The sequence below is a fragment of the Anser anser genome (assembly GCF_964211835.1).
Source record: "Anser anser genome assembly, chromosome: 21".
Classification (NCBI taxonomy): Eukaryota; Metazoa; Chordata; class Aves; order Anseriformes; family Anatidae; genus Anser; species Anser anser.
In genome coordinates, this window is record NC_139742.1 from 1,154,056 (window position 1) to 1,167,357 (window position 13,302).

Here is a 13,302-nt window from a genome sequence, read left to right on the forward strand (position 1 = left end):
GTGGTCACCCTGCCAGGGCTCCAAATGCCCCTGGTCACGGGACATGCGAAGCTGGCAGCATGCAACGGGCAAGCAGGCAGGCCCCACAGCATGGACCAGCTGCCAAGCGATGTGCCGGGCAGGGGAGCCCCATGACAGCCCCTCGCACAGCCCTGTGTGTCGGTGGGGCCTGTAAGCACCTGTGCCCAACCTTGGCCCAGTGATGGGCACACTGCTGGAGCAGCACTGCCCTTGGGCAGCAACAGGCAGAGTCATGAGGGCAGCAGTACCCGCTCAGGTCCCCACTGGTGGCTGGTGAAATTCTGTTCCCAGAGCAGCCCGTGGCACAGCACCAGCACTCACACGCCCCACCAAAGCCCTACCCGCTCCTCATCCTTCCACGGGATGCCGCGCAGACGGGTGTAGAGCTCCAGGTGCTCCTGGGCTGTCAGCTCGTCGAACAGCGCATCGAACTGTGGGCAGTAGCCCAAGCTCTGCTGGACCTGCAGGAGCTCCTTCAGGATGCTGCGGAAAGGACAGAGGGGCCACGGGGAAAAGGAATTACTGTCTGCCCACACACAATTTTCCCTTTTGAGAACACCCGTTGCTCATCCCCCTATCACATGCCTTTATATAGCAGCATCTTATACCAAGTAAACTGCAACAGGCAGCCCTGGCCAAGAGCCAGGGTCACTTGCCACACCACAGACAAGGGTCAGCCCAGCAGGACATAGGGCTGCAGAGTCCCACTCAGGCTTCTTTTTCCTGGGAGACCCCAAAGCAGGCCCCATCCCGTCCAGTCAGGCTGCGCCCCCGTACCTGTGCCCATTAACGAAGGCCTCTCCTCCTGTGGTGCTCTCATCCCCTGTCAGCATCTTGAAGGTGGTCGTCTTTCCTGCACCATTGACACCCAGCAGCCCGAAGCACTCCCCAGGCCGCACGCCCACGCACAGCCGGTCCACGGCCAGGATGCGCCCAATCTTGCGGGACTTGTACACCTGGCAGAGCAGGGTAGGGGTGCTCAGCACGCTGCCCCGGCACCCTGAACCAGCCAACACCCCTTGGATGCCCCAAAGCATCTCCCATGCCTGCAAGCCCAGGGCAGCCTGGGGTTGCTGTACCTTGGTGAGATTTTCAATCTTCAGCATGTCATTGTCAGCATCCCCACGCAGGACACGGTGCCGCTCATTGGCTACATCAATGTCGTCTTCGATGGGCTTGGTGGAGACAGGGAGCCGCCTGCAGGAGGGTGCAAGGGGCAGGGTGGAGATGGGTGTGAGCAGAGACCAAGCAAGCTGCCATCCTGTTCCCCCACAGGAGGCAGAGGCTGGGGACAGAGGGCCTCCCCAGCTCTGTGCCTGCTGGAGAGGCAGCCCTGAGCTAAGGGGTCCCAAAGCAAAACTTTGCCCCATTTAGAAGATCTGGGAAGGCTCTGCCCTGCTTCGCTGTGCTCTGCTAGAAACACCCAGAGGCAGCTCTCAGCTGGGCATTGCCTGCTTGGCCCCACGCTCCCAGCCACACTCACTGGGGCTTCCGGAAGAAGTTGTATTGGCACATGATGGTGATGAAGAAGCCGACGAAGCCTTCGATTGTCATGGCAACAAGCCCACGCGTCACAATGTCCCATTCGAAAGGCGATTTCATTTTATCAAACTGCCCTGAGTGGGATGAAGAGAACAGAGCAGCTGTGGGGACACCGTCCCAGGAGGACATCCAGCCCATGTGGCCTCCTGCATGGCTGAACCCACGGCCCCAGTGCGACAGTGCCTCTCCAGGGGATGGGGACACCAATCCAACCACCAAGGAGGGAGCCTTGCCTCACAGGCTGCACAAAATCTAAAAATGACCTCTGGAAACAGCAGCAAATATTTGCAGTGGGAACTACTGCAGCAACCAGGTTCCCACAATTTTCCACTCTGTGGCCTTGAAATGACCTCATAGCCCCCTTGACAGCGTGTGGCAGCCCTGCCCATGGAGGCCAGCCCTGGCTGCAACCACATGGCAGCACTACCGGACACACAGACACTCCCACTCTGTGCGCTCCCTCCCTACCACGGCACCCTGGAGAAAACAATGATGGTTTTCCCAGACCAGAAGGCTGATTTTAACCCCACCCACACAAGGAAAAAACACTCAAACTGGAGATAACGCAGGCTACGTTCCTGGTCAGAGGCTCAGCAGCAAAACAGCCAGGCAGCAGCAGCCTTTATCTGACCACCACCTTTGCTGTACAACTTAAGCTGGCCTGTTACAAGATGACACTGTCTAGCTCCATTGTGCCCTCCCCTGCCTTCTGTGCCTGCTGCCATAGCTGCCTGGGCTGGTTGGTGTTGCTGGCACCAGGGCTGGTTACAACAAGGCTTTCCATTCACAGTGTATTTGTTGTTGAAATCATCTTGCAACTTTTCAACCTCAGTGGGTAGGATCAACCCAACTGAGAATGCATACTGGATGGATGTGTCAGATTCTGCTCCTAAACACCCCCCATGATGCCAGCAGCACCCAAGTTAGATACAGAAGCTGCTGAGAAGTAGAGAGAAGCAAGAATATTTTGAGCTGAAGCTGCAATTGGCAAAAGGGTCATTTAGGATGGGCAATGCAGCCCTGCAAGCAAGAGACCACATCTAGAACAAAACAGCCATTGCAGTTCCCATCCCTCGTATCACTGCGCACCCACAGCGTGGCCCCACCATGGGCAGTGTGTGATGGCAGCAGAAATGCACAACTCTGCCAAGGCTCACTACGTCCACTTTCTGTGGGGGCTGATATTTGAGATGACCCAAGGAACCGTGCTCAGCATCACAGGTACCACAACATGCCTGACCCTCAACTGTGCCTCTTCCTGGGTCCCTCTAGTTCACATCCCCTGGATTTTTGCTTCAGGTTGATCTGGGCCCTGGTTGAGCCCCACAGGGTGGTTGGAGGGGATGTGCTGGCACAGTGGTCCACCCCTGGCCCAACCTGCCCTGGAGTAAGAGAGGGAGAGAGGAAGAGGCCATACCAATCTTGGCGTAGTACTCATTGATGTACTCATTGTAAGCCATCTCCATCAAGCCGTGGCCCAGGTTGTAGTTAGGAAATACAAGGAAGCAGCTCTTCAGGTAGCTGTTCACCACCTTCAAATCCTGTGGAGATGGACAGAGAGAACATGACTATTGGAAACACCTGTGAGGACTGTGAGCACACAGTAGGACCAGGATCGCCACCAATATGCAGACTGGCCAGACCTCATAGCTGACCCTGCTGTGAGCAGCAGTTTGGAGAAGAGACCTCTTGAGATCTCACTCAGCCTGAGCTGTCTCATGACCCAATCGCCGTCACCACCCTGGCAGCAAGCAGGCACCACCACCTGCCACAGGGAGCCACAGGCTTTGTCACAGTGTGGTGGCTCCTCGCACTGTGCCAGAGGCATCTCCCCTCTCATCAAGCTGAGGGAGGCATCTTCTCCCTTTCTGGTGGCCCCAGCCACAGATGTGAACCCTGTACCTTGTCATGCTCAAAGAGCTGCAGCAGGAACGTGGCAACAGTGGCAGTGATGCCAATGAAGAGGTTGATGACGATGAGGAAGACGTAGGCAGAGCTGGGCACCTCAAACCAGAAGGAGGCAGGGTACATGATGGGGGTAATGGACCAGCTGGGGAGGCAAGCAACAGGAGTGCACATGAGCATGGTAGGACCGTAGCACCCACTGGAGAGCCCTGGGATTGCCCATCTCCCAGCCCCATCCTTCCTGGGGTCTCCCACTCCAGGGTTCACAGCCCACTAGCTACAGGAGCCGCAGAACAGAAAGACAGGGGGACGGAAAAATCTGGGCTAGATCCTGCCTGCTTAGCCACAGTGCAGATGGGGCATCAGAAGGACCCACTGGTGCATCCTGACTTCACCCCCTCCCTTGCTCACCCCATCTGACCAACATACCCATACAGCAGAAAGAGTGAGAGGACAGCTGGGAAGTTGGTGGGAGAGGTGTATGCCGGGAGGTCGAACACGAAAAGGATAATGATACAGCACGTGGCCGGTACCAGGTAGTTCAACTGCAGAAGACAGAAACTCCTGTAACTGCCTGCCCACTCAGCCCTGGGGGCTCAGCTGGTGAGGCCATGTGCCCTGCTCACCATATCCCACACGTAGTTGGCCAACCAGTAGATGACAGGGTCACAGCCACTCACAAACTGCAGGTGTTTGGCCTTGGTGGCCTTTTCAGCCACCAAGAACACCACAAAGCTGGCAGGCACAAAGGACATGGCCACGATGATGAAGATGGCAATCACCACGTCTGTGCCTTGCAGACTGCAAGGAAGAGGAGAGCAGAGACATCATCACCCTCAGCTCCCCAACCTGGTGTGGGACAATCACTGTACACAGGACAGGGCATGGCACAAGGACCCCCCATGTCACAGCCTCCCAGTCCCTTCCCATGCAAACCAGAGTGGGAAGCTCCCTCCCCTGCTACATGATGGCCACCCTCCCTCAAACCAGCTCCCTGGACATACAGGTAATCCAAGGACAGGCTGGCGCTCGTCTTGTTCATGGGATGGTTGGTGACCGTGATGCCTGCAGCAAAAAGAAACATAGGAGTGTTTCTATCCTGGCTCAGGATAGAAAACGTTACCCCAGCCCCAGCCTGCCTGGTCCTGGTTCTCAGCGGGAGGAGTTTCCCTCCCTGTAGCCCAGAAGCAACACAGTGCTTTGGGGCCAAGACCTCCTTCTCATCAGCTGGCAGACAGCATCCTTCAGACAAGCCTGCAAGCCCAGGTGCCAGCAGCAGCACCTCAAGAGGTGCTGCCCCAGCCAGACACTGTCTAGCTTAGATTTCAAGCCACACATAAATGTGTGTGAACCCGCTGCCCCAATTGCGCATTAGCCTTGTTGGTCCAAGAGAGAACATGGCACTTTAGAGCCTTGTTGGACCATGCCCTAAAGCTGTTCCTGATGTGCTTTTGTCCTTAAAACTCCTCCAGGCCCTCACCGTAGGCAGCAGGGTTGCCTTTGCTCTTGGGCAGGTTCGCTCGTAGGATGGCATTGTTGAGAGCGTTGAGGTAGGTGGGCATGCTGTGGTAGCCCTTGTTGTTGTAGAAGACCTGGAGGAGCAGAGAAGAGTGGTGGGAGGTAGCAGGAGAGCTGGGCTCACACCAGATATGGGATGGGATGGGATGGGATGGGATGGGATGGGATGGGATGGGATGGGATGGGATGGGATGGGATGGGATGGGATGGGATGGGGTGGTGCGGGGTGGCGCGGGGTGGGGTGGCGTGGGGTGGCAGGGTGCCCCCCTGCTCATGGCTGTGAGGAGAGCAGGCCATTGCTGACCACATTGGGTCTGACCCATTATGGTGGGAGCTCTGCAAAGTGCTCCATGTGGTTAAGAGCCCCACCAGATCCCTTGCTGGAGAGCACTGCTGGAGAGCAGCGGATGAGGGGCCCAGCTGCGCAGGCAGCACCGCCATCCCCCTTCTCTTCCTTGCCTGTGCCAGGGCTGCTGCTGCCCACCCATCCCCTGGCTACCTCAGGGCTCAGCTTGATCCTACCTGGGCTGTTCTCCGGACAGCGATCTTGCGCACCATGGCAGGGGCCCTGGCCCCAAAGGAGGCTGGGATGGATTTCTGGACATTGCCAAAGGTGAGTGCCCCGTACCTGTGGGACAAAGCACCCCCAAGAAGCTGTGACTGCTGTCCCCTGTGCTCAGGAACAGGGCCACACTCCTGGCTCCCGTCAGCACCCCTGGGGTCTCCCAGAGGCCCCGGCCCCAAGTCCTGCACTACGGCAGAGGGCAGAGCCCTCCCAGCCTCCCTCTTGCCTGTGCAGACGGAAGCGGTCCGAGGTGTAGAGCAGGTACTCGGAGACGTTGCGCCCCGTGATGTCTGCCAGGATGTCCCCCGTCACCACCTTCATCTGTGGGGGGTGGCCTCCCACACCACTGGGACAGGAGAAACCAGTCCCCTGCATGGAGCATGTGCACTTGATAGGCTCATGGATGATCTGTGGCAGGGCAGGGGCCGAGGTGATGGTCTCTGTGGGGTAGAGGAGGCAGAGTCAGGCCCCAGGCAGCCCTGGCTGTGGTGGCTGTGTGGGGCAACATGGGGACAACAGGGGATGAGAGGAGCACATGGAGCAACCTCCCTCACACTCAGCCAAGAGGTTCTGGCCAGGCAAAGAGGAGCCGCCCTGCTGCCCTTGTGTTAGCTCCTGCTGACCAGAGCCCAGTCTTTAAGTGGCCCTTTGTGTCTCTGTGATATAAAGGGGCCAAGAGATGGACCCGGGAAAAACGTGGGAGCAGACAGGGAACAGAAATGGTTCAGAGACAGGGCATGAAGTATGTCTGAAGAAAGCAATGCAGTGATTCCGCTGGCTGGGGACCAAGTACCCAACCCAAGTACCAAGACTCCCAACGGCATCATCAGCCCAGTAAGCTCCACAAGGACTGCTGAGGCTGAATGGGGAGCAGTGCTGCAAGGCTAGCACCAGCCCTGATTGGGAAGTGCAGCCAAGCAATGCTCTGCTATCGCCAAGCCAAACCGCACCCGATGGGCACTCTGAGGTGCCACTACAGCTGCTCCTGCAAGGAAGACACATTGCCCTGCCTGGAGATGAAACCCCAGCCCAGACAGACTGATGCACTAGGTGCAGTGACACCTTTGATAGCAGAAGAGAAGGTTGTGGCGTTCCAAGCACGCAGCAAGTCCTCATCCACTGAGATGGGGTAGTCGGAAGGAGCTGGGGATGGAGGCGGTGGCACGAAGTTGGAGAGCGGCAGGCCCTGAGTGAAGGAGTCGATGCACATAGCATCAAAGTACTTGGCCGCCAGCATCTTGGACTCATTGCTATTGAGGTTCAGGGTCTGCACGGGCTGGTCCAGTGTGTTGTTGAAGGCTGTCTTGAGCACGCAGGTGGCCCCGATGCCAGAGGGCAGGTGGAAGGTGTTCACTAGCTGCTGGGGGCTGGCGTCAGGAGACAGCCTGATGCTGCAGGGAGAGCAGCGGGTAAAAGGAACAAGAGGCATGAGACATGGGACATCCCACCTTGGCCATCTTCTGGGCAAGTCCCTGCAGCCTCAGTACGTGTACTGGCTGAATGGGCACAGGCACCACGGCCACACAGCCTTGGGTACCCACTCAGCCCAGGCCTGGCATGAGCCAAGCTGATGATCACAGCCAGCGTCAGGACTGGCACCTCTCCCAGAGACACCCCAGGGGAGAACGGAGGCCACTTTCTGCATGGGGCATTGCACTGGCCAGGCTCTGCTCCAAGCCCAAGCCAGCCCCAGTGCCAGACCGACTGTGAACTGCCCTCCCCAGTCCCATCAACCCATTGTGGTTCTGGGTACAGGAGTGAGATTGGGGTGCAGGATGGTGCTCTTGAGCAAGCGGCAGCTCTCACCGGTACTCACGCCGCTCCTCGTTGGCATAAGGAATGAAATTGCCCTTGGGCTGCGTGTAATTGTGGTACTGTGATGGCGAGAGGATGAGGGGTGGCAGGTCACCTGTGGAGACAAGGACAGGAACCTGTTTGTGGCCTCAGCACCCCTGCCCATGTGGCCCCATGCTCACAGGCAGGCTAAGCACCCACAAGCCTTGTCCTTGTCTCACTTGAGTCCCACCCCCAGCATCACCACCAGTCCCATGGGGGCAGGCAGAAGGGGCTAAGAGGAGTCCCCAGCATCTGGGTCAGCAAGACCTGGCTGGTGTGAGGGCATCAGGGTGGGCAATGTGCCCTCACTCCAAGCTGCTGCCAATGCAGAGAGAGGATACCTGACCTGGTGCAGGGGCACGAGTCTGGGCCCTGGAGAGGGGACAGGGCAAGATGCCCTTGTCCTCCTCACCCCACTGGGACAAGGGCTTGCAGGTACCTATTTCAGGCACGGAGAGTGCCACAGTCATGGCCACGCAGACAAAGAAGGCAGGCAGGAGGATCTGAGAGAAGAGGGCCTTGGTGTTGCGCTTGGCACAGTGGAAGCGTTTTACGATCAGCCCGTGGAACTGGCGCAGCTTCAGCCACGAGCCCTCCAGCTTGAAGGTCCCCTGCCCGGCCAGGTCATGGTCCTCTGCCTCCACATCGGCCTCTTGGTCTGCAGGGAGGAGGTGGCAGGGAGGAGGATGTGAGCCACCTGCACGGCTGCTCCTGCAGGGCCCCAGTGACCCCACACCTGCCTTAGCCCGTGGCCACCCAGATGCTGAGCTATGCACAGCCACTCTGAGGGGCCACTGAGCTGCGGTGTTACCATGGCACGAAGCAAGGCAGCTGGCTGGCAGGTTTCTCTTGGCCCAAAATGGGAAATTGTTACAATAGTTAAAAAAAAAAAAGTGGTGCTGTTTGCAGACCCCCCCCATCTTCCCATCAGTTCTAGCCAGCCCAGAGGCTCCTGGATGGCAAGGGCTTAGCACAGTCAGGAAGAGGGGGGACAGGTTGTGGGTGTGGGGACCCAGCACGGCAGTGAGTTTGGGGCTAGGACCTGGAAAGTCTGGTCGCAGTGCAACACCGCTGCTGCTCTGCCTCCCAGTGACCCAAATTCAGCAATACTCAGAGCAATACACAAACCTGGCAGGGGAGGAAGTGTCACAGCAATAAATTAACCATGACAAGAACTGGTGGGATAACCCAGAAAAGGATTTGTGAATTAAACAGTAGCCTTTGGGCTCCTGCCTGCATGCTCTGTGCTTGTGCAATCTGAGCATCCAGGCAGGGACAGTCCTGAAACCATGCCAGGGTCTGGAGGGTGAGCCGCTCTCTGGAAGACGACTCTATGCTGGAGGGCTGGGCTGGCCAGCCAAGAGGAGAAAACCCAGCAGCTCAGCCGCCATATCAGTGCACCCCATGCCACATAGTGCTGCCAGTCTACGCAGCTGCTAGTGTGAGGAGTGTGTTAGTGGGAGTGAGTCTGCAGGTCAGCGCTTGCAGGATTCAAGAGAGACAAAGGGAAGGGCTAACACTGGCTGTGCCTCCACCTGTCGGTGAGCCCACCAGCTCTGTGCCTCAGCACAGAACCCCTCATGCACATGACACCAGTTCAGGGGGTGCCAACCTTGGCTAGAAGCACCGGTTTCCAGCCATCCCACCCCAATCCTCTTCCCAGGCTGCAGGGCCTGTGCCTCCCTTTCTCTCTCTTTTACAGGCTCCCTGGACACATCGTCTGTTGGAACACAGGCTCACCCCCACTGGGGGCTCAGCTCAGCCAGCATGACCCCCAGTACACCAGGGCATGGCCCCCTGGTGAAGGCCAGCTCTGCCTTGGAGCAGCCATCCTCCCTGTCCCAGAGCACCTCTATCATGGTGCACAAGCAACACACCGCCACTCGGCATTACGAACCTTGCAGACTGATGTTGTCAGGGTCCTGATGATTGTCAAACAATGGAGAGTAATCCCCAAAGAACTCAGAATAAGCCCCACCTTCGTCGCCCCGCACGGAGCCCACTGAGGAGGCCGAGCGCAAGGACGCCTGCGACTGCGCCAGTTTGGAGCACGTCACCAGGTTGCTGAGCTCTACCTCGGGCTTCTCAGGCACGTCCGCCTCAGCCAGGGGCTCCCCATTGGCCTCTGGCTTTGGGCCCAGCTCAGGGGCAGGTGGCTGGAGGGCATCCTTCTTGGACTCCTTCATGTCTGGAAGGAGAAGGGGCATTGCTGCTGTCTGTGCCAGCCTTTGCTGTGCCTTGCACAGCAGAGCACAGATGTACTTTGTAAACCCAGATCAGAGCAGCTGCTGGTTGCCCTTAAGCTGGGGCAGGCTCTGCCAGAGGCCTCCCCTCCTCTTTGCAGAGGAGACTCCTGCTCCCATGCAAAAGCGGAAAGGAGACACAAAGCCCACGTAAAGGCACACGGTGCCTTCACCTCACTCCCTGTGCCCCAGTGCCGATAGCACTGCCATGTGCCTCCTGCAGTCCATACCCACATCACTGTTCTCCAGGGACTGGTCCTCCTCAGACACCTTCAGGAAGACCTCCTCGAGCGTGGTGTCCATCAGCCCAAAACTGGTGAGGTCAAGTTCCTCCAGACTCTGCTCCAAGTGCTGTGGAAGGCAAAGCGCTGCATGAGGAGGACAGGAGGCTCCAGCGCTGCCACAGCACAGGGCAAACCCTCAGCCACTCGTCTGGTGAGTGCTGGTGCCAGGCGGGACAACAGCCCCAAACCATCTGCTGTTGGCAGCTCTTTGGCAGGGCTGGAACGGGCCCGGTGCTGTGTCCTGCCCCTCTGGGACCAACTCCACATGGGCCCACATGCACATTTGTCCCCCCTTAAGCCTCATGAGGTGCCATGCCCATCTGTGCTTGTCCTGCCCCTTCATGGTGATCCCCATCCTTGCACTGCCAGCAAGGCAGGCAGCAGGGTTGTGGGTGGCTCAGGTACCTGGAAGAGCCTCTCAAAGCAGCCCTTCTTGACAGCCTCGCTGGGCAGGATGTAGGAGAGCTCAGTGTTGGTGTCCGAGATGAGGAGGCAGGAGGCCACGTATTTCTTGATGAACTGGGAGACGCGGGGCTCAGAGCAGGGGCTGACGGAGGAGTGGCCTAGAGGACTGTGGGGCTGGCCTGGCTCTGCAGCAGAGGGGCAGCACTGGTCATCTCTTCTGGCCTTCTACCAGCAACCCCTGCCATCCACAGTACCCCCAGCACCTCAGGGGTTCCTTCTGCATCTATCACAGGGTGCTGGCAGCTTCTGGCTGCTCTGGCCGTGCTTCCTGGCCTGGGTAGGTGCTCTGCCCTCAGCCCCACAGAGCACCACTGCCCACACCAGACATCAGCAGGCAGCCCCTGGGCTGGACAACAGGATCAGCACCTGGAGGCAACACCTCCACGCAGGATCTAACTGGGGAACCAAAGACCCGAGCAATGCCACCTCTTGCATCACTACCCTGTCCCCCTGTGCCCTATATGTGGCCTATGGGGACTTGAGGCAGGAGCATTTGAGTTTTGACCTCTTGCTCCTTTCCTGTGCACAAAAAGGGCTGGTCCCATCTACTCATCCTCTAAACCCAGGGTCCTGCTGGGCCCACAGACCTGTGCTGTTTCTGGTGTCTGACTGCCTCTTCACCACCGTCAGCTTGTAGCCATCGCCATAGGTGCTCTTGAGGAAGAGTGGGGAACCACAGCACTTGAGCTTGCCATGGGAGATGATGGCGATGCGGTCGCCCAGCAGGTCAGCCTCATCCATGTGATGAGTGGACAGCAGGATGGTCCTCCCTGCCCGGTGGCACAAAGCATAAGGAGAGGGTCTGGGGCTACACCAAGGCTGCTGCAGCCCATGCTTGCCCTGCTTAGGTAAGGCACACTGCTTGGGGGCATGGGGAAGGAGAGCACAGAGCTGGCCATGCCCCCAGGGGTCTCACAGGGACCCCTGGGTCACACGTGGAGGGGTCCAACTGCCACAGGGAGACAGACACGGGGAGAGACAATGACACAGCTTGGGCAGGGAGACAGGAGAGGCCCATCTGGTCCCTCTCAGCAGGCAGTGAGGGGTTTTCTCTGTGCTCCTAAGCCCAGGCTCTGTCTTCTGCCCCACAGCAAGCTGTTCTCCCACTCTGGCAACCCAGGTGAGTGCTGTCCTGGCTCACCTGGCTTGTACTTGAGGATGAGGTCCCAGATGGCCCTGCGTGCGTATGGGTCGACTCCAGCCGTGGGCTCATCCAGGATCACAGCCCGTGACCCACCTACAAAGGCAATGGCCACTGACAGCTTCCTCTTCATGCCTCCTGAGAGGGTCTGCACCAGGGAATGGCGTTTGTTGGAGAGCTCCAGGTCCTCAATCATCCTGGGGACAGGAAGAGAAGCACCAGGACTGCTGGGGCTGGCCTGTACCTGCAGCCAGCATCTGTGGGGAGCATCTCACTCCTCTTCCCCACATGGTACCCGAGTCTCTTGGCAGTCAGGACAGCCCAGCTACAGCCAAGCTACGAAAGGATCTTATGCCAGCCCAATATCCCAAGTTTCCAAGAAGAGTTGGTGGAGCTGATGTTGGGGTGATCCCTGTTCCCAGATCACCTACCAAGGCATGGCCAGTGGGAAGGGGACCTGCTTCCACAAAAAGCACAGAGGGGGGCAAAAGAAGTTGGGGGTGCCTACTTGTCCATCTCCTTGCGGATCTCCTCCTCTGCCATGCTCTTGAGCTGTGAGTAGAACCAGAGGTGCTCCTCCACTGTCAGCCTGTCGAAGAGCACATTGTGCTGGGGACACATGCCCAGGTTTTTCCGGATCTCATCCATCTCTGTCCGGATATCATGGCCATAGATGGTAGCGGAGCCCGAGGTCGGAGGGAACAAGCCAGTCAGGATCGACCTGGATGGATGGTGAAAAGGACATGGTAAGGAACGTCACACGCAGCCCCCTGGCCCCAGTCCCAACCACCACCTCCCAGAGTATCTGCTGGGCCCTAGAGCAGTATCAGTGTAGGGCTGTGTACTGGCTGTTGGTCCCCCTCTGTGTCACCCCTACATCCACACCACCTCCCTCCGGGGACAGCACCAGCAGCCATGGAGCCCTGGAAGTCCGGCCATGCAGCACCTTCCCAACCTACCACAGCTGGCCAGGACACAGCCCATGTCCACCCCAGCAGGAACTCACATGGTGGTGGTTTTGCCTGCACCATTGTGCCCCAGGAAGGACACCACCTGGTTCTCATAGAGGTTGAGGCTCAGCTTGTTCAGTGCCAGCTTCTTGTCTGTCTTGTAGACCTTGGTGAGCTTGTCAATGCAGACGACCAAGGGGAGGTGGGTTGGCTCCTCCTCGATTCCCCGTGTCTCCTCTGTCATGAGAACGGAGCAGTGAGGAGTCAGGGCTGGGCACTGAGTGAGTGCGGTTCCCAGGGGTGAATCTCCGTGCTGGCTCCTGGCCCTTCCCCTCTGCATCTCAAACCTTCCCTGCCCTGAGCGATGGGCAGCAGTCCCTGGGAAGGATCCTGCCCTGACATACAATCTGTCCTTCAGGACAAGCGTGCAGGGGATGCATGGAATCCACGGCCACAGAGCCAGGGCCAAACCCTGAAGCCCTACCACCAACCCTCTGCACCCACCAGCTCACCCAGCCTCCTGCTCTCCATGGCGCAAGCCTGATCCTCTTCCATGATGCTGAGGCGGGTGGTACGGGACCAGGGCCAGGTCCACTCCCAGGTCTCCACTCGTCCATTTCCCAGCCAGTAGGACTTCTGGAAGGGGAAGTACCAGGGCCGCGGCAGGCCAAACATGCCTGCAAGCACAACCCTGCTGCAGTCAGGGCCATCCCCGCACCTCATCTGCACAGAAGCCGTCTGAGGGCTGGGGCAGAGCTGAGCACAAGCACAGGCACAGGCATGGGTAGGGAGGTTTCCCAGCCCAGGAACACCACTGCAGGATGGGGCTGCC

The 13,302-nt window shown here is 58.5% G+C and overlaps 1 protein-coding gene across 5 annotated transcripts in view; it reads right to left on the minus strand.

Moving 5' to 3' along the window:
* The window catches only part of ABCA2 (ATP binding cassette subfamily A member 2), a 43,575-nt gene that overhangs the window by 5,070 nt on the left and 25,203 nt on the right, over window positions 1–13,302 (minus strand). For 4 of the 5 annotated variants that reach the window (XM_083807307.1, XM_083807308.1, XM_083807310.1 and 1 more), the window contains 23 exons: window positions 12,983–13,147; window positions 12,527–12,707; window positions 12,029–12,241; window positions 11,521–11,717; window positions 10,967–11,149; window positions 10,320–10,504; window positions 9,861–9,981; window positions 9,285–9,575; window positions 7,827–8,045; window positions 7,358–7,460; window positions 6,614–6,942; window positions 5,778–5,991; window positions 5,509–5,614; window positions 4,949–5,060; window positions 4,473–4,533; window positions 4,095–4,269; window positions 3,898–4,013; window positions 3,466–3,613; window positions 2,981–3,104; window positions 1,505–1,637; window positions 1,101–1,218; window positions 799–977; window positions 363–504 (listed from right to left, as the gene is read on the minus strand). In XM_083807307.1, coding sequence (XP_083663433.1) covers window positions 363–504; window positions 799–977; window positions 1,101–1,218; window positions 1,505–1,637; window positions 2,981–3,104; window positions 3,466–3,613; window positions 3,898–4,013; window positions 4,095–4,269; window positions 4,473–4,533; window positions 4,949–5,060; window positions 5,509–5,614; window positions 5,778–5,991; window positions 6,614–6,942; window positions 7,358–7,460; window positions 7,827–8,045; window positions 9,285–9,575; window positions 9,861–9,981; window positions 10,320–10,504; window positions 10,967–11,149; window positions 11,521–11,717; window positions 12,029–12,241; window positions 12,527–12,707; window positions 12,983–13,147 — 3,815 coding nt within the window. The remainder of the gene's footprint in view (window positions 1–362; window positions 505–798; window positions 978–1,100; window positions 1,219–1,504; window positions 1,638–2,980; window positions 3,105–3,465; window positions 3,614–3,897; window positions 4,014–4,094; window positions 4,270–4,472; window positions 4,534–4,948; window positions 5,061–5,508; window positions 5,615–5,777; window positions 5,992–6,613; window positions 6,943–7,357; window positions 7,461–7,826; window positions 8,046–9,284; window positions 9,576–9,860; window positions 9,982–10,319; window positions 10,505–10,966; window positions 11,150–11,520; window positions 11,718–12,028; window positions 12,242–12,526; window positions 12,708–12,982; window positions 13,148–13,302) is intronic. The other variant, XM_083807309.1, reaches the window with a different exon arrangement.